The sequence below is a fragment of the Quercus suber genome, unplaced genomic scaffold, assembly GCF_002906115.3.
Source record: "Quercus suber isolate HL8 unplaced genomic scaffold, Cork oak 2.0 scaffold_633, whole genome shotgun sequence".
Taxonomy (NCBI): Eukaryota; Viridiplantae; Streptophyta; class Magnoliopsida; order Fagales; family Fagaceae; genus Quercus; species Quercus suber.
The window spans coordinates 230,950-258,758 of NW_027070075.1; the positions used below are offsets into that span (position 1 = coordinate 230,950).

Consider the following 27,809-nt stretch of genomic DNA (forward strand, 5'->3'; position numbering starts at 1 on the left):
TAAAATAAACATTACTATATATTTTGAAAATTTAACTGTTGAATTACATGATCTTTACGCTTTTAATACACATGTCAAATTTTGTGTCAATCGGATATTATTTACTATATAATCTATAAGTTTATATTTTATGCATAATTTTAAATTACAAAAACTAATTACAAAAATTTGCAATTTATTGATGACATAGCTATTAATCTTTAATTTTTTAGAAATTTTGTAAGCTTGGAGGATATAAGAAGAAGTTGTAATCTAATAGTGGATTTGTCAAAATTCACTTTTATAAAATGATATCGAGTAAGGTTGTAAGTTAAGGTTATAACTAAATTTGTAACTGAACTTTGTTTTATAATAATTTATTCATATGACTTCCTGTGAAAAATAATGACATTTTTAAATTATTGTTAAAGTGGCATAAACCATAAGCACATTATATAATTAAATCAATTAGGTTTAACGCAAATACTCAGACATGATTTGATTTTTTTTTTTTTTTTTTGATGGATGGTATGGTTTGATTTATCGTAAACCTGCAACATGAGGTTAATTGATCAAATCGAAATTTTAGAGACCAAATTGTTAGTCACATTAAAGTCAAATAGTGATATTTGTTATAGGGGAAAAAGAAAAAAAGAAAAAAAGAAACTCACATACATGCACGAAAGGAATTAAATTTATTCAAGATGTATATCTAACCATAAGTTGCTGAGGTTTGAAATAATACTCATAAATCGTTGGAGAAGAAAATAATAATAATAATAATAATAATAATAAGGAGAATATATTATTAATTTAAAATAAGAGTCCCTATAAGGATTCTCTAGAAACACCCTTTTTTTGCACCTTCTAATAAAATCTTACTACAACATTTAAAAAATAAAATAAAATAAAACCTCTTATTTAGACCTTTATGTAGAATCTTACCTATTAATTTTTGTTTTTTAACAGGAGATAGGTTCTTTTACACTTTTACTTACAAAAATGATTTGAAAATGCATATCAACTATCATAATTATCAAATTATATGTTTTTGAAGATGTTAATAAAAGGAGGATGAGTGAGAGATTCACAATAAATTTGAGCTTGTGTTTGTTAAATTACCAATTGAGTTATAAGGCTCTTGACATCTTTGCATTTATTTTAGGTGTAAACCTATAATCAAAACTTCTGAGTTGAAATACCATTATGTAATACAACATGATGCAATATTATGCTTCAGCAGAACCAAGGATTCAATAAAGAAGAAAAGTATATCGATCTATTTATTTTTTTACATAAAAAATAATGAAATACAAAATGCACCCGTGGGTTGGAACAGGTGGTATATGGAGGAGGTGGAAAAGTTTGCAGATTTCAATGTTTTTGTTGCCACTCCTGAATGGCTGAACGAAGAGCATAATTGGGTACAAGATTGCAGTTTTCAAGCTTCAAATTTGTCATTGGTGAAGTGTCATGTCCACTGTCAAACCATTCTCTCAAAACCTCAGCTTCATAAGTAAAACCATCCGTTGCCAAATGAGGATCTTGCATGATGTCCTGCAAGATTGTAAATAAAACATTCATAAAAAAAGGATTGCATTTTATGTGTTGATAATAATTTAGTCCAATTAAGTAGTTTTGTGGCAGAAAGAGCTTCCAACATGAAACAGTGATTCCACATCAAAGTTACATTACTCATGGACAGACATGTTCAGAAAATCTTTTGCCTATTTGGTAAAGCATGATAACAAGGAGACCACGAAAGCCAGCAAACGATCCAAGTTTTGTTCTTGATTTTGATGGTTTTCAAGCTCAAGAATTTAATTATTTTCTAGTAAATTTCACTTTATTAAATTTTTTTTTTTTTTAATTCCCATGTCTAAGATTTCTAGTATGAATGTCAATGTACTAGCCTACATGAGAGTGGAATTTGGGCCTGGAAACCAATATCAATATAATATTTTGGAAGTTTGTCTTTTCCCTTGTGGATTCAATGATCCTTAATGGATTCTAGGGTTATTTTATCAATTGTAGAAGTTGGCTACGTCTGATTTATTCTTCCATTTAGCATCAGCTGGTATCAGAGCCATTTCTGGTATTGCTTGATGGCTAATGAGCTCAAGGGCAGCAACCGTTCTAGCGACTCAGAACACAGAGATGGGATTCTTTCTAGAGCTGAATTCCTTTCCAAGGCTGAGAATAAGCACTCTCTATTTAAATTTAGGACTCTTTTAATTAGGAAAATGAAACAAGAAATATATGAGCATACACACACACACGCAAAAAAATTTTGAAATGGAAATTGTTTGAAATAGGGTCTGATAAATTCCCAATTATTCAAAAAATTTAGCTGTTAATAAATGATGAATTTAATCATTTAACCATTATTCTAAAAGAGTCAACATGAATTGAAGACATTGGAAAATAAATAAAAATTCAATAGCCTACCTGGGAGATTGGACAGAAAAAATACGAAGGAGGTTCAGAGTGTTCTTTGGAGCTCAGCTGAAGTGAGGATGAGTCTCCACACAAATCCTCCCTCATTGGTTCAAGTACAGGCCAAACATCTGATGCAAGGTCTAGCCGGTTCTCCCGGTACATTTCACTACAACTCAAGGCCAAGTGAGCCAACTGTTTAGCTTGCTCAAATGGCCAATCTCCAGCCAAAGGATCCAAGAGGTATTGTAACTTTCCTGTATCTAATGCATATTGCACTTCCTTTGTTAACCCCCGGGGCGGCCTTCCCGTCAACAACTGTAACAATGTGATTCCAAATGAATATACATCTGACTTTAAAGTAAGCTCTCCCGTTGAAAGGAACTCAGGGTCAAGATAAGCAAAACTAGTGCCCTTTGGCTCAGTTTTCCAATAAAGAGTGATGTTGTTTGAACTTTGAGCATGAGATAGTAGACGACGGCTTCCAAAGTCACAGAGTTTGCTAACAAAGTTGGCATCAAGGAGAACTTTGGCGGGTGTCAAATCACCATGTAATATGCTGAATGGTTTACAGGAATGAAGAAATATGAGGGCAGAGCACAATTCTGTGGCAATGCTTACTCGAATTTGCCATGATAATGGAGGAGTATTGTCCTTGCAGTTGAGTCGATCTTCAAGGCTTCCATTTGGGATATACTCATAGATGAGAGCCTGCACTTCCTGGCAGTATCCGATCAGTGTTACAAGATTCGGATGCCTCAACTTATTCAATTTATCAACCTGAAATAGAACGATGTAATGTAATACTATTTTTGGTCTGTGTTAGGTCCATTTCAAGTGAAGCATTGGAATGGCTGAATTCAATATATATACAAAACAGTTTAACCGGCCTACCTCACTTTGGAAGGGGTCTTGCGAGTTATGGTTGTCTAGCACTTTTATAGCCACCTGGATTTCATGCAAGAGACCTTTATACATGTTCCCATGTCTTCCTTCTCCAATTTTCAGGGAAGGATTAAAATTTTGAGTTGCCTTCTCAATCTCTGAGAACGAGAACTCAGAGAATTGAGGCATTTGTGTGCTTGAGAGGTTGCCTTGTTTTCTTCTCAGCTCTTTGGTTTCTTTGAGTGCATTGTCACGCTCCACCAGCAAATCATCCCGTTCTTTTTTGTAAGTTTGCAACAGTTCCACAGCAGAGACAATCCTCAGCTCCAACCCCTCTACCATCTCATTAGATTCTGCAATTTTGCTTTCTAGTGATGATTTTTGATCTAAGGCAAACTGGAGATCTTCCATTGCTTTGCTTAGCTGTATTTTCACCTTTTCATGTTCCTCTTTCTCTTTTGCCAGAGCTTCCTCAATTTCTTTTCTTTGTTTCAACTCCTCAGCACATAAGCGGTCTGACACTTGAGCCTGTAAATTATGCACTAGGAGAATTAATTAAAGATGTGATGTTTTCTAAGTTTATTATGGAACAAATTCCATACATAGTGCAGTTAGATTATGTTCATCTTCGTCCTGAATATAGTTAATTGACTTTAGAGTGAAGTAGAGGGTGTATAGTATTAAAACAAACAAAAGAGAGAACATTCTGTAGTCCTTACATGTTTTTGGTCATTAATTCCAATACAACGAAATAGTCAAAAGTTATAGGTTTACCTTGTGCATTGCTTCAATTGCATCCTTTTTGGCTTTGCGACGTCTCTGTGTCTCTTGAATTGCTTCTAGCCTTGCATTCTCAGCCTCTGCCATGGCCTTTTCAAGTTTAGAATAGAGAGTTTCATCTATACTTCCATCCTGCTAGAGTCAATCAAATCTTTTAAGTTTTGAAGTCATATCTGAAACAACTAAGATAATTATTTCCAAAGATGGAGGCCATGTGATCTTATAAAACCAAATTCTGAACTTGGATAAACATGCAAATGCTGTTGAACATATATTTTTCACATACCACTACACTAGAAGGGGATAAGCAAGGAAGACTGTCTTTGTACTGAGGAAGTGTGCTTAACTCTAAACCATTGTCAGTCCCATCAGACCTAACAGATGAATTCCGCGCTATGTCAACTGGTCTTCTGGAAGAGCATGTTGAATTATCCAAAGCTGGAGGATACCATTCATCGGAACTCCCTTCTCCAAATGAGCTCCTTGGAGTCGAGAAATCATCAGTACCATCAAGGGAAGAAGCGTCTGTTCCACTTCCTACACTATAGTCAATACTGGCAATCAGTTCACTGCAGAATGAAACTTGAGCTGAGATGGTGGGTGCTACACAAATATCAGCTCCATCTAAAATACTTTCCCTATATTATGTGGTACTTGCAGTAGTAATTATCCCAGCGTCAAGGCTTTGTCAATATATATACACACACACACACTTGCATTAGTAGTAATAATGATTAAAATCAAGCACATAAGAAAAATTTTTAACCTATAAACAAGGAAATCGTTTGTAGCAGTTTCAAGTATACGACAGTTTCCCTAATTCAATAGCCAATCAAGCCTTTTGTAACTAGTATATGCCAATCATACAATCAATTAAAACTAAGAAGCTTCATATTTGGGAGTACATATTTTCATGCAACTAATATGTATTTCAAATACATTGGTATACATCAGCACTGAAAAAAGTTATAAAAACAAAAACATCAAGCAAACCTGGTGTGGATAAGGCGCCCCTTGCATATAAATTGTATGTGACAGGATACAGGTGCATGTAGGCGCACATAGATTGCTTTCTTAGACTTGAGGTCCATCATTTTCCTGCAATGTTAAGCCAGGGGGGTGGGGGGTTGGTAAGCTGTAAGAAATCTCAGTGCATAGGTGCGTATATAAGTTTCAACTTTGTGGACCATTGTGTGAGATAGAATTAAACAAAATTTTTTGTGCAAAATCATCATAAAAATTGATAATATCAAAACGCAAGATAATTAATCATCATAATTATATTTTGAAAACAGACTACAACTTCTAGAAACCAGAAAATGGCTTGTAAACACCCTCTTTCACAAATTCAAAACAACATTATCTTTCACAGGAGAGAAAATTAATCAATTAAGTTAAGAGAACAACCAATCAATGCAACCGCCTAGAAGAGGTACCCCAAGCCAGTACAAAAAAGCATAACTAATAGCATGGTCTATATCTTACTCCTGACGATAAACCCCTTACTTATCTATTAACTGACCTAATTTCATGCTCAAAAATTCTGAAGGCAACTAAGATAGCATAGTCTTCATTCTCTTAATGGTCCTGACCCACTGCCCACACATGCATGCAGAATTTGCCAAAAAAATTTGCCCAAGATAGGGCACATCCAGTGTGAATCATTCAAATTCACTCTACCTTTCGGAGGTTCAAAGTGGATGTAAATGGAAATAAAAAAGAAAATGATGGTTAAAATATTAAAAGGAACAGAAAAACAAAAGGCAAAATCGATCAGGTGGTTGTACTTTGAGTAGTGCTTATCTGCTGCTGCTCCCATAACAAGCTTCCTCATCCCAAGCTGGCAGATGAGATTCACAATTCCCTTCTCAATACTGTCCATTTCAATATGTCGTGATTCTGCCCGTGCCTGCATTAGAAAGCCATAGATGCCAAAATAAATCATAACGTTCAGCACATTTAGCAATTAACCATTTTCAATGAACTCTAATATTTTAAAAATGATCATGCTAAAATTGGAAGTTCTCTGCAGCTTAATGACATAACGATATATATTTGCTATTATGTATAAACATTGTAAATGAACTGCAGGTGAGTAGTCCTAGTAGTAGTGTCTAGCAACTATGAACCGGTTGTCTACCTAGGAAAATGACTGTCATACTGAGCATACAGCTTCAGTTGTCTTATCTACCTCATGATAAAACTAAAAAAAAAAATCAAAAACAAATTAATAACACATTCACAAAAAGAGACATGAGATAGCTTTGTACCCCTATTTTTCGACAAAAAAGAAGATACTCGTCTAGGATTTTCTGCATATTCTGCCTTTCAATTTCCTGGTATGCCCTGACTTCCTGTTTGGTCAATGCGCTTGCTGGGAATCTTGCTCCCACTAGAAACCAAGGATAGAGTTACTATGTAATATAAATTCCATTATGGGTACCAACAACCACTGAAAAGATGATGGAAATTGCAAACCAGAAACAGGCATGTTTAATAATTACCAAAGTCTAACTTGGTAGAACCTTAGAAGTAAATAAATTCTTCAGCCAAATTTCATAAAAATACCGGATTGCTAGTCTAAAACTGTAGCCAAATCAATAAATAATTCAGATTGACCAAAATTTCTGGAACTTCTAATCAAATTTCCAAATTAAATTTCCCTCCAACTGTGGCCAATTTTTCATCCAGGTTTTGCCCCAATATAATTCATAGTCAAATCCTAATCCACTGTTTTCCTAAACAACTACATGTACCTGGAAAATCTCAAAAACCCTTTTCAATTAATTCATTAGAATCTAACAAATCTAGTCAACTAAGTCTAACTTCAGGAAGTTATCAAGTACATGACAATCAGTTCCACTTCCAAGAGAAAAAATTACATCAAAAGTTGAATTCTCACCAAAGTTCATAACTTTAGATACACACAGCGTTGGGAATATTCACGAATTCCCAAATTTGTGAGAGGCGAAAATCAGATAGAAAAATAACGCACATACAAGGCAGTCACACGACACAATAAATTGCTATTATTTCCAGGGAAAAATACAAGATGACAAACTCTAATCCTATTAAAGCTGTAGCACTTTCATATCAGGTTGGGTCATAATTCAGATCAAATGCAAACTAGGCTCTACATAGCCTAACACATATACAGCTATTAGCCATGCACACATACATTACACGTACATGCATGTATAAAGAACTAAAATGTTGGCAACTTACTGATGGGGATCATATTTGCTGGCTGATGGACGTAAATGACACATATAGTTTTTCCCCCGGAGTTCTGTATTGCCCATAACAAGATTGATTTGTACTCTTTCACATTTTGTCCCAGCGCAACGTGTAATATATTATCGTCCATGTTCAAAGTTCAAACCCAAACTTCCACTAACACCAAGCTTTTGAAATAAACAACAAGACACAGATTTTATAGGAAGATGAGTAAAGCGGCGTACGCGTGTCAAGATGCATTGAAAAGGTCTCTGGTTTTGGTGTTAAGTTTTGTCTTGAGTTGAGCTCTCGATATATATATATATATATATGTTCTTGTCCTACAGTCGACAGTGACTTTCTGCGCAAAACAACATAGGCAATGAGTTGTGAAGTTGTGCAAAAAATTCCATGGTGCCGTGATGGCGACGGCCGACGAGTTCAATGTCAACGTTTGTTAATAACTTTACTTGTCAATGCATATCTGTGACAAGATAATGTCGCATTTATTAATAACTTTATTTGTCGGTTAACAAGTGCGGCAGTGGTTAAGGTTTATTGTAGTCGATTAACTTTTCAGACCCAATCTCACCTGGGTCCAGTTAATGTGTGAGTGCAGTGTATAAAGCTAAGGATTTTTAAAATTTTTTTTTAAAAAAATTGTAATTGGTTAGCTTTTCAGTGTTGTCTTGAGTTATTTAAAAAAGTATTTATTTATTTGTTTTTGTTGCTTCCTAAGAAAGCAAGATTTATAAATTCTCGGTGGCGTTAACAAAAGCCTAACTATATTTCAAGTTATATTGAGTAAACAGTACATGGTGAGTAGAAGGTCGTTTCTCCAATTCTGTGCTGAACAGGGCGCTGTACAGTGCTCTTGGGGCATCTCTAGATCAGCTCTTAGATGCCCTCCTAGATAGTTTTATGCATGTTTCTTCTGGAATAAATTTGCCAATCATAAAAGCCAATTGATAGCATAGTGGTGAATTTAGAACTGACCCAGACCCCTAAGGTCTTTTTGCATTTTGCCCTTTCAAAAATGAAACAGTCTTGATTCATTGGTGTAGGTCTTCTTGTAGTTGGATTTGAATCTCTTAGCATTATCATACATTAACAAATTAAAAAGAAGTTTCATTAATTTAAAAGGAATTATTTAGGGATTTTATTTTTTGTTGCAAGAGGGGAGAAGGAATTCAAACTTGACCATCTCCATTAGAAACAACATAGAATGCCATATGACTTTGATCATTGACATTTAGGGATTGTTTTTACTACAATTTTTAGGTATTAAGATGAATTTTATTTGCTAAGAGTTTTATATCTCAACTAATATCTCTTAGTATTTTCAAGAAATATGTACAGAGTTCAAATATTTCATGCTTTTAATATAACTAGCGAATTATTAAAATAAAAAAGTCCATTCATTGGCTTAAATAAAAAACAGTATTCAAAATTGAGACAATCTTGTATAATCCAATTGTAGAAGAGGGTGAATAAGTGATTTAGGAGGATAAAATAAAATTCAATGGATTAAAAATTATAGGGCATTTTAGAAAATAAAATAAAATAAAATAATGGATATACAAGTGGGAATTTTTTTATATATAAAACAAGTTGTAATTACATAAAAAATTTGGGAATAAGATAATGTTTTGAAACCCTTTTATTTTCCCTAAGAAACTTTACAAACTCCACGCTTTATTTTTTTCTCTCCTACAAGTTTCTAAATTTTTTTATTTCATTTTGTTCTGCCAATCAATTCACCTAAAATTGACACGGAAAATATGGTGTGAAGTTATGATTTGTGCATAATAAGTTGAGTGTCAACAATAGATCTATGTAAAAATGATGTTACTCATATCATAAGTTGGCAAATCAATAGAATATAAAATTGAATATGTCTATAAGATTCAATTATTCTCTTTTTTTTTTTTTTTTGCTATAAATTTAATTAGAGGATGGAGGGAGAGAAATTATTCACTCCTCCATAAGGAATGAATATAGAAAGAAGATAACTTAAAAAAACAAAAGAATGAAAGAGAGCACTTAGTACTTAATCTTCCAAGTTCTAAATAAAGAAAAAAAAGAAAAAAGAGAAATACTCTATCTGAATAATACATATAGAACTTCCGAAGTTCCAACCCAGCATCTTCCAATGACAAGCGACAACTTCGATGTAGTGCACGTTTTTTAGTCATGTACTCCAATTAAATTGCTTCAGAGCCAAGAAGAAGGGGAATGTTTGATGGTCCAAGGTATGCAGCGGGTTGACCATTCTTCTCTTAGCCAGTGTTACAAGTCTTTCCTTCTCCTATTGATATTTATTCATATATTATATTAGTCGCAGATCCACATGATGCGTCAGAATATATAACTATTTTGTAAGATAGTATAATGTATGATTTATTTTATAAAACGTACTAGAGATATTATTTTTAAAATTATTTTTTATCTCTCCATCTCTACAAATACATCATTCTATTATTTTGAGTTAAAAAAAAAAAAAAAAAACTTAGGTGCATTTGATTGATATTATTCCATTATTTTTTTTATTGAGATAAAAGATAGAAATAGTATTCTTTTTTCAAGTGATCTATATTATTCAAAATTTTGTGTAGTGTGTTATGGCTTTTTTTTTCTACAACTAAAAGTTTTAAGTTCCAAAATTAATTATTTGAATTTCTCATTCTCTTAAGAAGATTATCATGATAACCAAACCTCATAAAAAATTTACAATTGATATTACTCAAATAATTTATAGAGACATTCAAATACATAATCATCTCACTTCTAAAATATCTAAAAATTAACTCAAACTAAAACTATAAGAGGCATAGAGAATACATGTGATAAATAACTCAAAAAACACACCACCAAAGTGTGTCATCCAAAAGTAGAGACAAAAAAAAAAAAAATACAAACAAAAGTTCATCAATCTAAAATAAAGTTGCAGGAAAGAATTAATGAGAGAGAGAGAGAGAGAGAGAGAGAGAGAGAGAGAGAGAGAGAGAGAGACAATCACCTTTTTTGGAAGAGATGTGAGACAAATAACAAAATTATATAAAAGAAGATGAGTAGAAGAATATTAAAAAAAAAAAAAGTATAGTTGTAAACACCAAATTATCCAAGTCATGCTATGTAATAGAATAATATTAAATCATTCTGTAATTTTATAGGATAACATGTAACAAACAAAGAAAATAAAATTAAAAAGATAAAAAATTAAAATATAACCAAATCATATCAACCTAAAGTAGAGTTAAACATAAAAATTCATTAATCTAAAGAACTAAACATCCACCAAAAGAAAGAATATATATATATATATATAGAGAGAGAGAGAGAGAGAGAGAGAGAGAGAGAGAGAGAGAGTAGTCACCTTTGTGTGTGAGCATAATATGGATTGAATAGAAAATAACAAATTTTTATAGTAAAAAAACTGGGGAGAAGAAAAGTCAAAATAACAGCAAGACGAAGGGATAGAGAAATTATAAGGTCAAGATATAGAGTAGTGGGGAGATAAAAATGTAAAAGTAAGTAAATGTTGGAAAAAGTGTAATTGTAAAGTGGCAAATTAATAAGGAGAAAAATAATTAAAAGAGAGAAAATATTGAAAATAGATTGATGATGTGGTGCTAATGTGGCTCAACAGGAGCGCAATAATATTAAACTCTACACTTCAGCTTATATATATATATATATATATATATTTGCTAATTATTGCTGCATATGCTGAATTATATTCTGCTGTATGCACTCCAAAATACGATTTTAAAAATAATTGCAAAATAGTGAAATCATGTTTTGAAAATACAATTTTACAATTATAATTGAAATTGTGTTTTTAAAACACAATTTTAGTTGTGTACCATGCAAACGTTGTGAAACAATCACCGCTCAACATTATTTGGACTACCTGGAGGATGTGGGTGGTCTGCTTGGTACATTTCTGTGATTGTAACTTGTAAGGAAGACACCAATTTTAAAGAAGAGAGATAGAGTGTTGAAACTGAAAGAATATATTATGTTTTGAGAAATTCTACCATGTATAGAGGGGCCTATAGATCAGAGTCTAGAACTACTAGTATGGAATTACAATAGCACAAAGTGGGCCATAGGAAACTAACTTGAGTTTTGGAGGCTATCAATAAAACACGCTTGTGGATGAGAGTTGGTAAATAACGTCAAAAAAGTTGGTGTCGAGATTACATAAGCAAAGCTACATAGTAGCTTGAAGAAGATGCGGGAGATAGAGTGGCAGTCAATCTAGTCCACTCATGAAAACCTTCATTATGGCAATTTGAATCGTGCTACGAATGTCACAACAGATAGGAGTGGTAGAGGAGTGAGTAGCAACCATCTCAACCGAAAAAGCTCATAAGTGGTGTCATTTAAGCTTGTCTTCTTCTCTTTTTTTTTTTTTTTGAATAATCAATAGTTACAAGGTTTGAAACATAGACATCTCTGTTAAAAACATTAGGCAGTACAACTTGGGTTACAAAACTCTGTCATCTTTGTAGTCATTTTAGGTGCGAACCTATAACCAGAACTGGCCGAGCTGAAAGCCAAGACCAATATGTAATACAAGTATACAACATCCATGCAATATTATGCTCCAGCAGAATCTACGATTTAACAAAGAAGAAAAAAAAAAAATGTATTGATCTATTAATTTTTGTCCCTAAAAAAATAATGAAATACTAATGCACCTGTGGGTTGGACCAGGTGGTATAAAAAATATGAAAACCTAAGGGGAAAAGAAAAATACAGATTTCAAAGTTTTTGTTGCCACTCTTGAATGGCTGAACGAAGAGCATAATTGGGTACAAGATTGCAGTGTTCAAGCTTCAAATTTGTCATTGGTGAAGTGTCATGTCCACCGTCAAACCATTCTCTCAAAACCTTCTCTTCATAAGTAAAACCATCCGCTGCCACATGAGGATCTTGCATGACGTCCTGCAAGATTGTAAATAGAACATTCATAAGAAAAAAAGGAATGCATTTTATGCGATGATAATAATTAGTCCAATGAAGTAGGTTTGTGGCAGAAAGAGTTCCAACATGAAACAGAGATTCCAAATCAAAGTTACATTACTCGTGGACAAACATGTTCAAAAAATCTTTTGCCATTAGATATGGACACTTATGGGGCGTTTGGTTCGTCGTGATGTTACATTACACCGTAATACTAAGTTATTGTAATTTTACATTAATGTAATTTCAATAAAAGAATACAATATTACATTGTTTAAGAAAATAATGAGATTAAGATGATTTACATATTTTGTAATTTTAAATTATGGTAATGTTAGGAAAAATAAAACAAATAAAAAATCTTAATATCACATTATCGTAATATGCATTAAATCAAGAGCATATCGCAATAAACAAAATGCCCCCTTAAGATTTGACTATTTGGAAAAGTGTGAGAGGAAGGAGACCCAGAAAGCCAGCAAACAATCCAAGTTTTGTTCTTGATTTTGATGGTTTCCAAGATCAATAATTTAATTATTATCTAGAAACTTTCACTTTATTATTATTATTATTATTATTATTACCATTATTTTGTAATTCCTATGTGTACGATTTATAGTATGAATGTCACTGTACTAGCCTCCATGAGTGTGGTATCTTGGGCCTGGAAACCAATATTTTGGGAGTCTCTCTTTTTCCTTGTGGATTCAATGATTCTTAATGAATTTTGTAAATTTGTAATTTATAACTATTTTGTGTTGGTTTTAATTCCGTGCCAAATTTGATTGTAATTTTGTTCAATCTTATGTACTCTATATTTTATGTGGGATTTCATTGTATGGGTTGTGTGTGAGAGAAAGTGTGAAGACTCAAGACAAAATTGAAGATCAAAGGAGTTTTTGCGAGTAGCTTGTGAGCACATGACAGGAATGTGAAGAGTTATGACAGTTGGTTTTCGGGAGTATTTCGCGGTTAAGGCCTTCTCGCGATATACCTGCGAAATATTTTGTTTTGCTATTTTGGCATATTTGCTCCGCTATGTCTTTACCCACATTATATATACCATCATTACCCACATATTGAGAGGAGCGCTTTTCAGAGAGAAAACCCTAACCATAACCCTTAAGAGTTAGAGATTGTTATACCCACAATCCTTTACATAATCCATTATAGTTTTTCTCAACTCCTACCTCTCCATATCCAAATCCTTAAGAGGTTGATAGCCCAAACACTTACCACACCCATCCTGATTGCAAAGTGAGGTTTTGGTGCTGCTGGGAAATATTTGAAGAAGCCATTTGTTTGGTGGATGCAATTAGGTTGAATTGCGTGATCCGGAGAGTTAGAGAAGATAAGGCTTTGTTAAGTCAGTTGGTAGCAGGAGTTTGGAGGGCTCAAGTACATAGGGTAGACCAGGCTTGGAGGGTCTTTTATTATTTGTGTACTCCAACTTATTCTCTAGTAGATTGATTTACCGCTTGGAGGGCGGCGAAGAGGTTTTTCACCGAGTTCTTCGGTTTCTTCTTCGATAACACATCGGGATGTTATCTTGTGTTTGCATTCTTCTTTCCTACTCTTTTAGTTTTCATTTTATCGTTGATATTTGATGAATATGGCTTAGAGTAGTTATATTGTTTGTTCACTTGCATTTATTCTATTCCGCACTTAGTTTAAGTTAGAGTAAAATCAATCAAGGCATAATTTTTAATTTGGGGGTCTAAACAGCTTTTGTGTTTTCACACAAATTCAAGAGCTTTCAGATTCTAGGGTTATTTTATGAACACAAGGGTAGCAACCGCTCTAGTGACTAAGAGCACAAGAGATGTGATTGTTTCTAGAGCCAAATTCCAAACTTTCCAAGGTGAGAATAAGCACTCTCTATGGATGTTGGAGTCTTTTTTAATTAGGAAAACGAAACAAGAAATATACGAGCATGCGGTCATACACACACACAAGAATTTTGAAATGGAATTTGTTTGAAATAAGGTCTAATAAATTACCAATTATCCAAAAGGTCTAATAAATTACCAATTAGTTTGATGAATATGGCTTAGAGTAGTTATATTGTTTGTTCACTTGCATTTACTCTATTCCGCACTTAGTTTAAGTTAGAGTAAAATCAATCAAGGCATAATTTTTAATTTGAGGGTCTAAACAGCTTTTGTGTTTTCACACAAATTCAAGAGCTTTCAAATTCTAGGGTTATTTTATGAACACAAGGGTAGCAACCGCTCTAGTGACTAAGAGCACAAGAGATGTGATTGTTTCTAGAGCCAAATTCCAAACTTTCCAAGGTGAGAATAAGCACTCTCTATGGATGTTGGAGTCTTTTTTAATTAGGAAAACGAAACAAGAAATATACGAGCATGCGGTCATACACACACACAAGAATTTTGAAATGGAATTTGTTTGAAATAAGGTCTAATAAATTACCAATTATCCAAAAGGTCTAATAAATTACCAATTAGTTTGATGAATATGGCTTAGAGTAGTTATATTGTTTGTTCACTTGCATTTACTCTATTCCGCACTTAGTTTAAGTTAGAGTAAAATCAATCAAGCCATAATTTTTAATTTGGGGGTCTAAACAGCTTTTGTGTTTTCACACAAATTCAAGAGCTTTCAGATTCTAGGGTTATTTTATGAACACAAGGGTAGCAACTGCTCTAGTGACTAAGAGCACAAGAGATGTGATTGTTTCTAGAGCCAAATTCCAAACTTTCCAAGGTGAGAATAAGCACTCTCTATGGATGTTGGAGTCTTTTTTAATTAGGAAAACGAAACAAGAAATATACGAGCATGCGGTCATACACACACACAAGAATTTTGAAATGGAATTTGTTTGAAATAAGGTCTAATAAATTACCAATTATCCAAAAGTTGTTAATAAAATGGAAAATTTAACCATTTAACCTAGGGATGACAATTTTGCCCTATCCCTTCCTGCTTTATCTCGCGTGGGTTTTCCCAGCCTCGCAAAGGTGGTGGAGCGAGAATGGGGCAAGATTTTAACCCTACACCATGGGGCACAGCAGGAATGAGTTTAAACTTTTTAAACCCACCCTGCCTCGCCCCGTCCCTGCCTTGCATTGATAAGGGTTATAATTGTAAATTTTTCATAACCTAAAATCCTACTATTTAAACAAATATATGAATGCTAGTTTATTTTATTCTACCCACCATGACTCTCAGCCTCTATTTTGTTATGTGTTATACTATGAGATTTTTGTTTTTATTGTGATATTGTATCTTGTTAAACACTTGGATAATATTATTCAATTTTTGCTAAAAATTAGTTTGATTTGATGGGATAAATTTAGTTGTAATTTTAAGTAAATTTTTATTAATGAAACATTTTTTATAAAAAAAATTGTAATAGTTGTAGGGCAAATTAAAAAGAAGTAGAGTTTTATGGATTGGGCAGGGTTTCGCAGAGCACCAAAGGGCAGGGATGAGGTAAGAAAATTTCCCTCATCATGCAAGGCGGGGCGGGAATGGGCGAGACAAAACCATTTGAGGCGGGGTGAAGACCCCATCCTTGGCTCACTTGCCATCCCTCAACCATTATTCTAAAAGGATCAACCTGAATTAAAGGCATTGGAAAATAAATATAAATTCAGTAACCTACCTGGGAGATGGGACAGATAAAATACGAAGGAGGTTCAGAGTGTTGTTTGGTATTCAGCTGGAGTGAGGACGAGTCTCCACACAAATCCTCCCTCATTGGTTCAAGTACCGGCCAAACATCCAATGCAAGGTCTAGCCGGTTCTCCCGGTACATTTCACTACAACTCAAGGCCAAGTGAGTCAACTGTTTAGCTTGCTCGAATGGCCAATCTCCAGCCAAAGGATCCAAGAGGTCTTCTAACTTTCCTGCATCTAATGCATGTTTCACATCATTTGTTATCCCCCAGGGTGGCCTTCCCGTCAACAACTGTAACAATGTGATTCCAAATGAATATACATCTGACTCTAAAGTAAGCTCTCCTGTTGAATGGAACTGCGGATCAAGATAGGCAAAACTAGTGCCCTTTGGCTCAGTTTTCAAACGCAGAGTGATGTTTGAACTTTGATCATGAGATAGTAGACGACAGCTTCCAAAGTCACAGAGTTTGCTAACAAAGTTGGCATCAAGGAGAACCTTGGCGGGTGTCAAATCACCATGTAATACGCTGAATGGTTTACGGGAATGAAGAAAGATGAGGGCAGAGCACAATTCTGTGGCGATGCATATTCGAATTTGCCATGATAATGGAGGAGTATTGTCCTTGCAGATGAGTCGATCTTCAAGGCTTCCATTTGGGGGATACTCATAGATGAGAGCCTGAACTTCTTGGCAGTATCCGATCAGTGTAACAAGATTTGGATGCCTCAACTTATTCAATGTATCAACCTGAAATAGAACCATGTAATGTGATACGATGCCATATTTTTGATCAATTTAGGTCCAATTCGATTGGAATGGCCAAATTCAATATACAAAACAGTTTAATCGTCCTACCTCACTTTGGAATCCTGAGGGGTCTTGCAAGTTACGTTGGTGTAGCACTTCTATGGCCACCTGGATTTCACACAAGATACCTTTATAAGTGTTCCCGTGTCTTCCTTCTCCAATTTTCAGAAATGGATCAAAATTTTGAGTTGCTTTGTCAATCTCTAAGTATGAGAACTCGGAGAATTGAGGCATTTGCGTGCTTGAGGACTCAACTTTTTTTCTTCTCAACTCTTCAGCTTCTTTTATTGCATTGTCACGCTCCACCAGAAATTTATCCCGTTCTTTTTCACAAGTATGCAACAATTGGACAACAGATGCAATACTCAGCTCCAACTCCTCTACCATCTCATCAGATTCTTCAATTTGGCTTTCCAGTGATGATTTTTTATCTAAGGCAACCTGGAGATCCTCCATCACTCTGTTTAGCTGAATTTTCACCTTTTCATGTTCCTCTTTCTCTTTTGCTAGAGCTTCCTCAATTTCTTTTCTTTGTTTCGATTCCTCAGCACATAAGCTTTCTAACACTTGAGCCTGTAAATTATGCATTTGGAGAATTAATTATGATGTTTTCTAAGTTTACGACGGAACAAATTCCATACATAGGCAGTTAGATTATGTCCATCTTCCAGTCCTAAATATGGTTAAGTGATTTATTAGTGAAGTAGAGGGTGTATTGTGTTAAGAAAAACAAAAGAGAGAACTTCATTCTGTAGTTCTTATATGTTTTTAATCATTAATTCCAATACAAAGGAAAAGGTCAAAGTTGTGCTAGAAAACTATAGGCTTACCCTGTGCTTAGCTTCAATTGCATTGTCACGCTCCACCAGAAATTCATCCCGTTCTTTTTTACAAGTTTGCAACAATTGCACAACAGATGCAATACTCAGCTCCAACTCCTTTACCATCTCATCAGATTCTGCAATTTGGCTTTCCAGTGATGATTTTTTATCCAAGGCAACCTGGAGATCCTCCATCACTTTGTTTAGCTGAATTTTCACCATTTCATGTTCCTCTTTCTCTTTTGCTAGAGCTTCCTCAATTTCTGTTCTTTGTTTCGATTCCTTAGCGCATAAGCTTTCTAACACTTGAGCCTGTAAATTATGCATTTGGAGAATTAATTATGATGTTTTCTAAGTTTATGATGGAGCAAATTCCATACATAGTGCAGCTAGATTATGTCCATCTTCCAGTCCTAAATATGGTTAAGTGATTTATTAGTGAAGTAGAGGGTGTATTGTGGTAAGAAAAACAAAAGAGAGAACTTCATTCTGTAGTTCTTATATGTTTTTAATCATTAATTCCAATACAAAGGAAAAGGTCAAAGTTGTGCTAGAAAACTATAGGCTTACCCTGTGCTTAGCTTCAATTGCATTGTCACGCTCCACCAGAAATTCATCCCGTTCTTTTTTACAAGTTTGCAACAATTGCACAACAGATGCAATACTCAGCTCCAACTCCTCTACCATCTCATCAGATTCTGCAATTTGGCTTTCCAGTGATGATTTTTTATCCAAGGCAACCTGGAGATCCTCCATCACTTTGTTTAGCTGAATTTTCACCATTTCATGTTCCTCTTTCTCTTTTGCTAGAGCTTCCTCAATTTCTGTTCTTTGTTTCGATTCCTTAGCGCAAAAGCTTTCTAATACTTGAGCCTGTAAATTATGCATTTGGAGAATTAATTAAGTATGATGTTTTCTAAGTTTATGACGGAGCAAATTCCATACATAGTGCAGCTAGATTATGTCCATCTTCCAGTCCTAAATATGGTTAAGTGATTTATTAGTTAAGTAGAGGGTGTATTGTGTTAAAAAAAAAAAACAAGAAAAAGAACTTCATTCTGTAGTTCTTATATGTTTTTAATCATTAATTCCAATACAAAGGAAAAGGTCAAAGTTGTGCTAGAAAACTATAGGCTTACCCTGTGCTTAGCTTCAATTGCATTGTCACGCTCCACCAGAAATTCATCCCGTTCTTTTTTACAAGTTTGCAACAATTGCACAACAGATGCAATACTCAGCTCCAACTCCTCTACCATCTCATCAGATTCTGCAATTTGGCTTTCCAGTGATGATTTTTTATCCAAGGCAACCTGGAGATCCTCCATCACTTTGTTTAGCTGAATTTTCACCATTTCATGTTCCTCTTTCTCTTTTGCTAGAGCTTCCTCAATTTCTGTTCTTTGTTTCGATTCCTTAGCGCAACACAAGAATTTTGAAATGGAATTTGTTTGAAATAAGGTCTAATAAATTACCAATTATCCAAAAGGTCTAATAAATTACCAATTAGTTTGATGAATATGGCTTAGAGTAGTTATATTGTTTGTTCACTTGCATTTACTCTATTCCGCACTTAGTTTAAGTTAGAGTAAAATCAATCAAGCCATAATTTTTAATTTGGGGGTCTAAACAGCTTTTGTGTTTTCACACAAATTCAAGAGCTTTCAGATTCTAGGGTTATTTTATGAACACAAGGGTAGCAACTGCTCTAGTGACTAAGAGCACAAGAGATGTGATTGTTTCTAGAGCCAAATTCCAAACTTTCCAAGGTGAGAATAAGCACTCTCTATGGATGTTGGAGTCTTTTTTAATTAGGAAAACGAAACAAGAAATATACGAGCATGCGGTCATACACACACACAAGAATTTTGAAATGGAATTTGTTTGAAATAAGGTCTAATAAATTACCAATTATCCAAAAGGTCTAATAAATTACCAATTAGTTTGATGAATATGGCTTAGAGTAGTTATATTGTTTGTTCACTTGCATTTACTCTATTCCGCACTTAGTTTAAGTTAGAGTAAAATCAATCAAGCCATAATTTTTAATTTGGGGGTCTAAACAGCTTTTGTGTTTTCACACAAATTCAAGAGCTTTCAGATTCTAGGGTTATTTTATGAACACAAGGGTAGCAACTGCTCTAGTGACTAAGAGCACAAGAGATGTGATTGTTTCTAGAGCCAAATTCCAAACTTTCCAAGGTGAGAATAAGCACTCTCTATGGATGTTGGAGTCTTTTTTAATTAGGAAAACGAAACAAGAAATATACGAGCATGCGGTCATACACACACACAAGAATTTTGAAATGGAATTTGTTTGAAATAAGGTCTAATAAATTACCAATTATCCAAAAGTTGTTAATAAAATGGAAAATTTAACCATTTAACCTAGGGATGACAATTTTGCCCTATCCCTTCCTGCTTTATCTCGCGTGGGTTTTCCCAGCCTCGCAAAGGTGGTGGAGCGAGAATGGGGCAAGATTTTAACCCTACACCATGGGGCACAGCAGGAATGAGTTTAAACTTTTTAAACCCACCCTGCCTCGCCCCGTCCCTGCCTTGCATTGATAAGGGTTATAATTGTAAATTTTTCATAACCTAAAATCCTACTATTTAAACAAATATATGAATGCTAGTTTATTTTATTCTACCCACCATGACTCTCAGCCTCTATTTTGTTATGTGTTATACTATGAGATTTTTGTTTTTATTGTGATATTGTATCTTGTTAAACACTTGGATAATATTATTCAATTTTTGCTAAAAATTAGTTTGATTTGATGGGATAAATTTAGTTGTAATTTTAAGTAAATTTTTATTAATGAAACATTTTTTATAAAAAAAATTGTAATAGTTGTAGGGCAAATTAAAAAGAAGTAGAGTTTTATGGATTGGGCAGGGTTTCGCAGAGCACCAAAGGGCAGGGATGAGGTAAGAAAATTTCCCTCATCATGCAAGGCGGGGCGGGAATGGGCGAGACAAAACCATTTGAGGCGGGGTGAAGACCCCATCCTTGGCTCACTTGCCATCCCTCAACCATTATTCTAAAAGGATCAACCTGAATTAAAGGCATTGGAAAATAAATATAAATTCAGTAACCTACCTGGGAGATGGGACAGATAAAATACGAAGGAGGTTCAGAGTGTTGTTTGGTATTCAGCTGGAGTGAGGACGAGTCTCCACACAAATCCTCCCTCATTGGTTCAAGTACCGGCCAAACATCCAATGCAAGGTCTAGCCGGTTCTCCCGGTACATTTCACTACAACTCAAGGCCAAGTGAGTCAACTGTTTAGCTTGCTCGAATGGCCAATCTCCAGCCAAAGGATCCAAGAGGTCTTCTAACTTTCCTGCATCTAATGCATGTTTCACATCATTTGTTATCCCCCAGGGTGGCCTTCCCGTCAACAACTGTAACAATGTGATTCCAAATGAATATACATCTGACTCTAAAGTAAGCTCTCCTGTTGAATGGAACTGCGGATCAAGATAGGCAAAACTAGTGCCCTTTGGCTCAGTTTTCAAACGCAGAGTGATGTTTGAACTTTGATCATGAGATAGTAGACGACAGCTTCCAAAGTCACAGAGTTTGCTAACAAAGTTGGCATCAAGGAGAACCTTGGCGGGTGTCAAATCACCATGTAATACGCTGAATGGTTTACGGGAATGAAGAAAGATGAGGGCAGAGCACAATTCTGTGGCGATGCATATTCGAATTTGCCATGATAATGGAGGAGTATTGTCCTTGCAGATGAGTCGATCTTCAAGGCTTCCATTTGGGGGATACTCATAGATGAGAGCCTGAACTTCTTGGCAGTATCCGATCAGTGTAACAAGATTTGGATGCCTCAACTTATTCAATGTATCAACCTGAAATAGAACCATGTAATGTGATACGATGCCATATTTTTGATCAATTTAGGTCCAATTCGATTGGAATGGCCAAATTCAATATACAAAACAGTTTAATCGTCCTACCTCACTTTGGAATCCTGAGGGGTCTTGCAAGTTACGTTGGTGTAGCACTTCTATGGCCACCTGGATTTCACACAAGATACCTTTATAAGTGTTCCCGTGTCTTCCTTCTCCAATTTTCAGAAATGGATCAAAATTTTGAGTTGCTTTGTCAATCTCTAAGTATGAGAACTCGGAGAATTGAGGCATTTGCGTGCTTGAGGACTCAACTTTTTTTCTTCTCAACTCTTCAGCTTCTTTTATTGCATTGTCACGCTCCACCAGAAATTTATCCCGTTCTTTTTCACAAGTATGCAACAATTGGACAACAGATGCAATACTCAGCTCCAACTCCTCTACCATCTCATCAGATTCTTCAATTTGGCTTTCCAGTGATGATTTTTTATCTAAGGCAACCTGGAGATCCTCCATCACTCTGTTTAGCTGAATTTTCACCTTTTCATGTTCCTCTTTCTCTTTTGCTAGAGCTTCCTCAATTTCTTTTCTTTGTTTCGATTCCTCAGCACATAAGCTTTCTAACACTTGAGCCTGTAAATTATGCATTTGGAGAATTAATTATGATGTTTTCTAAGTTTACGACGGAACAAATTCCATACATAGGCAGTTAGATTATGTCCATCTTCCAGTCCTAAATATGGTTAAGTGATTTATTAGTGAAGTAGAGGGTGTATTGTGTTAAGAAAAACAAAAGAGAGAACTTCATTCTGTAGTTCTTATATGTTTTTAATCATTAATTCCAATACAAAGGAAAAGGTCAAAGTTGTGCTAGAAAACTATAGGCTTACCCTGTGCTTAGCTTCAATTGCATTGTCACGCTCCACCAGAAATTCATCCCGTTCTTTTTTACAAGTTTGCAACAATTGCACAACAGATGCAATACTCAGCTCCAACTCCTTTACCATCTCATCAGATTCTGCAATTTGGCTTTCCAGTGATGATTTTTTATCCAAGGCAACCTGGAGATCCTCCATCACTTTGTTTAGCTGAATTTTCACCATTTCATGTTCCTCTTTCTCTTTTGCTAGAGCTTCCTCAATTTCTGTTCTTTGTTTCGATTCCTTAGCGCATAAGCTTTCTAACACTTGAGCCTGTAAATTATGCATTTGGAGAATTAATTATGATGTTTTCTAAGTTTATGATGGAGCAAATTCCATACATAGTGCAGCTAGATTATGTCCATCTTCCAGTCCTAAATATGGTTAAGTGATTTATTAGTGAAGTAGAGGGTGTATTGTGGTAAGAAAAACAAAAGAGAGAACTTCATTCTGTAGTTCTTATATGTTTTTAATCATTAATTCCAATACAAAGGAAAAGGTCAAAGTTGTGCTAGAAAACTATAGGCTTACCCTGTGCTTAGCTTCAATTGCATTGTCACGCTCCACCAGAAATTCATCCCGTTCTTTTTTACAAGTTTGCAACAATTGCACAACAGATGCAATACTCAGCTCCAACTCCTCTACCATCTCATCAGATTCTGCAATTTGGCTTTCCAGTGATGATTTTTTATCCAAGGCAACCTGGAGATCCTCCATCACTTTGTTTAGCTGAATTTTCACCATTTCATGTTCCTCTTTCTCTTTTGCTAGAGCTTCCTCAATTTCTGTTCTTTGTTTCGATTCCTTAGCGCAAAAGCTTTCTAATACTTGAGCCTGTAAATTATGCATTTGGAGAATTAATTAAGTATGATGTTTTCTAAGTTTATGACGGAGCAAATTCCATACATAGTGCAGCTAGATTATGTCCATCTTCCAGTCCTAAATATGGTTAAGTGATTTATTAGTTAAGTAGAGGGTGTATTGTGTTAAAAAAAAAAAACAAGAAAAAGAACTTCATTCTGTAGTTCTTATATGTTTTTAATCATTAATTCCAATACAAAGGAAAAGGTCAAAGTTGTGCTAGAAAACTATAGGCTTACCCTGCGCTTAGCTTCAATTGCACTTTTTTCCATTTTGGCACGCCTCTCTGCCTCTTGAAATGCTTCTCGCCTCGCATGTTCAGCCTCTGCCATGGCCTTTTCAAGTTGAGCATAGAGAGTTTCATCTACACTTCCATCCTGCTAGAGTCAATTGATTTTTTAAGTTTTGAAACCAGTCATATCTGAATCAACTAAGACAATTATTTCCAAAGAGAGAGGTGACACGATCTTATAAAACCAAAATCTGAGCTTGGATAAACATGCAAATTCTGCTCAACATAAATATAGTCTCACGTATGATAATTTTGCTTTGCACATACCAGTAATCTAGGAGGAGACAAACAATAAGGACTCTCTATGGACTGATGAGATGTGCTTAACTCACTCCCCTCAGACCTAACAGATGAAATCCGAGCTATGCCAACTGATCTACTGGAAGAGCATTTTGAATAATCCAAACTTGGAGGATACCTCCTTGAAGATTCAAACCATTCATCTGAACTCCCTTCTGTAACTGACCTGCTCCTTGGAGTTGAGAACTCTTCAGTACCATCAAGGGAAGAAATGTCTGTTCCACTCCCTACACTATAGTCAATACTAGCATTCCTTTCACTGCAAAATGAAACTTGAGCTAAGCTGGTAGGTGCTGCACCAATATTTTGCCCCACAGATTGTGATCTCCCATAGTTTGATGGTTCAGTTTTACAGTTTTGATTTGGTCTGGCCTCCACATCTGCTCCATCTAAAATACCTTCCCTATATTATGTGGTACTTGCATTAGTAATCATCTTGGCATCAAGGCTTATTTAATATATCTACACACACACACACACATACACTAGTAGTAATAATGACTCAAATCATGTACATAAGAAAAATTTTGAACCTATAAACAAGGAAATCATTTATAGCAGTTTGAAGTGTACAACAATATCCCTATTTCAGTAGCCGATCAAGCATTTTGTAACTAGTAAATGCTACTCATACAGTCAATTAACACTAAGAAGCTTCACATTTGGGGAGTACATATCTTCATGCAATATATTTCAAATATATTGGTACACATCAGCAGTGCAAAAAGTGTTAAAAACAAAAACATCAAGCAAACCTGGTGTGGACAAGGCGCCCCTTGCATATAAATTGTATGCAACAGGACTTAGATGCTTGTAGGCGCACGTATCTTGCTTTCTTAGACTTGATGTCCATTGTTCTCCTGCAATGTTAGGCAGGGGGTAAACTGTAAGCAATCTCAGTGTATAGTTGCATGTATACAAGTTTCAATTCTGTGGACCATTAGTGAGATTGAATTAAACTAAAAATGTTGAGAAAAACCATCATAAAACAAGGAAATTAATTATCATTATATATATATATATATTTATTTATTTATTTATATAAAACTGCAAATTCTAGAAACCAGGAAATGGCTTGTAAACACCTTTCACAAATTATAAACAATATTATCTTTCATTAGAAAGATAATTAATCACTTGGTTAAGAGAACAACCAATCAATGACAGCCCCTAGTAAATGCACCTCAAGGTCTGTACAAAAAAGAATAACTAATTGGCTGGTATATATTTTATTCCTGACCATAGACCCTTTCTTATCTATTAACTGATCTGATTTCTTGGTCAAAAAGTTTTGAAGGCAACTAAGATACCATATTCTTCAGTCTCTCTATGGTCCTGACCTAGTGCCCACTCATGCATGCAGAATTCGCAAAAAATTTCCCAAGATAAGGCACATCCAGTGAGAATCATTCAAATGCACTGCACCTTTTGGATTTTCAAAGCGGATATAATGGCAATATATTTTTGCATAAGTATAAATGGAAATAAAAAAGAACATGATGGTTAAAACATGGAAAGTAAACAAATACAGAAATCAGTCTGGTGGTTGTACTTTGAGTAGGCTGCTGTTCCCATAACAAGCTTCCTGATCCCAAGCTGGCAGACGAGTTCCACAATTCCCTCCTCAATACTCTCCATTTCAATATGTTGTGATTCTGCTTGTACCTGCATTAGAAATTTATAGATGCCAAAATAAATCAGAAAGTTCAGCACATTTAGGCTAACTTAACTATTTCCAATGAACTCTGATACTTTTGAAATGATCGTGCTATTGGAAGCTCTCTGCAGCCTAATTGCACGCGCGCACACACACACACACATCCTATTAGGTAGAAACATTTTAAATGAACTACAGGTGTGTATTCCTAGTGATAGGATCTTGCAACTGTGGACCAGTGCTCTCAGATCATATCTTTCGAAATAAAAAGAAAAAAGAAAAATAAACCAATGAAAATAAATATCATACTAAGCACACAGCTTCAGCTGTCTTATCTACTTGATAAAACTCAGAAACAACTCTTTTTTTTTTTGCTGAATAGACTCAGAAACAACTTGAGTTAATAACACATTCATCGAAAGAGATATGAGATGGCTTTGTACCCCCATTTGGCGACAGATAAGCAGATACTCATCCAGGATTTTCTGCATATTTTGCCTTTCAAGTTCCCGGTATGCCCTGAGTTCCCGTTCCTTCATTGTGTTTGCTGGAAATTTTGCTCCCACTAGAAACCAAGGATAGAGTTACTATGTAATAAATTCCATTATGGGTACCAACTACCATTGAAAAATGATAAAAATTGCAAACCAGAAACAGGCATGTTTAATAATTACCAAAGTCTAACTAGGTAGAACCTTGGAAGTAATTAAATTCTTCAGCCAAATTTCATAAGAACACCCGATTACTAGTTTAAATTTGTAGCAAAATCAACAAATTATTCAGATTGACCAAAATTTATGGAACTTCTAATCAAATTACCAAATTTAATTTCCCTTAAACTACGGCCAATTTTTCATCCAGGTTTTTCCTCAATATAATTCATTGTCAAATCCTAATCCACTGTTTTCCCTCCAAAACAGCTACAAGTACCTGGAAAATCTTAAAAACAGTGATCATCAAGAGGCAAACCCTTCTCAATTCACTCGATTGGAATTAAAAAAAAAAAAAAAAAAATCTAGTAAACTAAGTCTAACTTCAGTAAGTTATCAAGTACATAACTTTAAATTGCAACATCAAAAGTAGAATTATCACCAAAGTTCATAACTTTAGATACACATGACATAAATTGCTATTAGCTAAATATATATTTATTGGCTTTATTAATTTGCTAGGCACTTGTGCACACTTGTATAAAGCGCACAAATGTTGACAACTTACTCATTGGGATCATTTTTGCTGGCTGGTGAACATGAATGACACATATAGTTTTACCCCCAGAGTTCTTTAATGCCCATACCGCCCACGCCAAGATTGCTTTGTACTCCTTCACATTTTTTCCCAGCGCAACGTGTACTATATTATCCTCCATATGGGTTCAAGTTCAAACCCAAACTTCCTCCTACCAACCTTTAGAAGTAAACAACAGTACACAGATGAAACAAGATTTCATAGGAAGATGAGAAAAGCAGCTTGTGTAAAGATGCACTAAAAAGGTCTTTTGCTTTTGGTGTCAAGTTTTGTCTTGAGTTGACCTCAAAAGTGACTTTCTGCGCAGAACATAGGCAGTGAGTTGCGAAGTTGTGCATAAAGATTCCATGGCGCCATGAAGACGGCGACGAGGTCAATCAACGTTTTTTTTCATCTTTTTTAAGAAAAGCCAATTGGATGAGAGGTGGATCCCACAACAAATATTGTCAACGCATTTCTTTGACCAGATGATGTCACATTTGTTAATAACTTTACTGGTCCGGGTAACAAGTGGTTGAGGTTGTGTTTTTATTGTAATCAATTAGCTTCTCGGGTGCCATCTCGGGGGTGTCAATATTCGACCCAACCCGTGAAAACGACACGAATCCGACACGGATTTTTTAGGGTTAGGGTTGGGCCTTAATGGGTTTGGGTCATAAACGGGTTGACCCGAAAACAACACGATAAGAAACAGGTCAAAAACGGGTCAACCCGCGTAACCCACAATAAACACGTTTGACACGCCAATTTATTTGTGTCAACTCAAAATAACCCACTTAACACAACTCGTTTAACTCATATAACAAATAAATATTTATTTTATTTTAGATTTGTTAAATACCTTTTATATTTAACATATATTTTAAATTTAAAAAGAAAAGCAAGTAATTACAAAAATTTACAAGGGATATAATTAGAAATTGAAACTTTACAAACCTTAGAACTACTAATACTTTTCTTCTTCTTTTTCTTCTTCTTCTTCTTCTTTTTTTGGTGGCATAGAACTTACACAAATGAAATTGGATGAGCTTGTGGAAGATGTTATGAATTCAGACATCAACAAAAAATCTATGGATGATAATCGTGGTCATAGTCAGAATTAATCTACTGTTTGCTCAAATTCTT

General features: G+C 34.9%; 2 protein-coding genes across 2 annotated transcripts; both read right to left on the bottom strand.

Annotated features, from left to right (window-relative positions):
• Positions 1-1,326: 1,326 nt before the first annotated feature.
• Positions 1,327-7,447, bottom strand: LOC112034628 (U-box domain-containing protein 33). The gene is made up of 9 exons (XM_024067446.2): positions 7,306-7,447; positions 6,351-6,472; positions 5,868-5,989; positions 5,074-5,178; positions 4,367-4,622; positions 4,075-4,212; positions 3,310-3,828; positions 2,428-3,195; positions 1,327-1,536 (listed from the first exon to the last, which is right to left on the bottom strand). Exons 1-9 carry the CDS (start codon positions 7,445-7,447, stop codon positions 1,354-1,356), a joined length of 2,355 nt encoding a protein of 784 aa, XP_023923214.2. The 3' UTR covers positions 1,327-1,353.
• Positions 7,448-11,938: 4,491 nt separating this feature from the next.
• LOC112034614 (uncharacterized) lies at positions 11,939-27,041 on the bottom strand. Its single transcript, XM_065765493.1, has 17 exons — positions 26,655-27,041; positions 25,880-26,001; positions 25,332-25,444; positions 24,535-24,639; positions 23,747-24,182; positions 23,427-23,567; positions 22,858-23,160; positions 22,297-22,599; positions 21,515-22,039; positions 20,642-21,406; positions 20,561-20,596; positions 18,681-18,953; positions 18,112-18,414; positions 17,551-17,853; positions 16,769-17,293; positions 15,896-16,660; positions 11,939-12,249 (listed from the first exon to the last, which is right to left on the bottom strand). Exons 1-17 carry the CDS (start codon positions 26,803-26,805, stop codon positions 12,067-12,069), a joined length of 5,352 nt encoding a protein of 1,783 aa, XP_065621565.1. The 5' UTR covers positions 26,806-27,041; the 3' UTR covers positions 11,939-12,066.
• Between the last annotated feature and the right edge of the window lie 768 nt (positions 27,042-27,809).

Bases quoted from the DNA above. Each gene is read 5' to 3' on its own strand.
- LOC112034628 (XM_024067446.2), bottom strand. From the start codon at position 7,447: ATGGACGATAATATATTACACGTTGCGCTGGGACAAAATGTGAAAGAG. The intron at 5,179-5,867 runs GTACAACCACCT...TTAACATTGCAG, and splicing joins GCAGATAAGCACTACTCAAA to GAAAATGATGGACCTCAAGT. The intron at 3,196-3,309 runs GTAGGCCGGTTA...GTTCTATTTCAG, and splicing joins AAGACCCCTTCCAAAGTGAG to GTTGATAAATTGAATAAGTT.
- LOC112034614 (XM_065765493.1), bottom strand. From the start codon at position 26,805: ATGGAGGATAATATAGTACACGTTGCGCTGGGAAAAAATGTGAAGGAG. The intron at 24,640-25,331 runs GTACAACCACCA...CTAACATTGCAG, and splicing joins GGAACAGCAGCCTACTCAAA to GAGAACAATGGACATCAAGT. The intron at 16,661-16,768 runs GTAGGACGATTA...GTTCTATTTCAG, and splicing joins CCTCAGGATTCCAAAGTGAG to GTTGATACATTGAATAAGTT.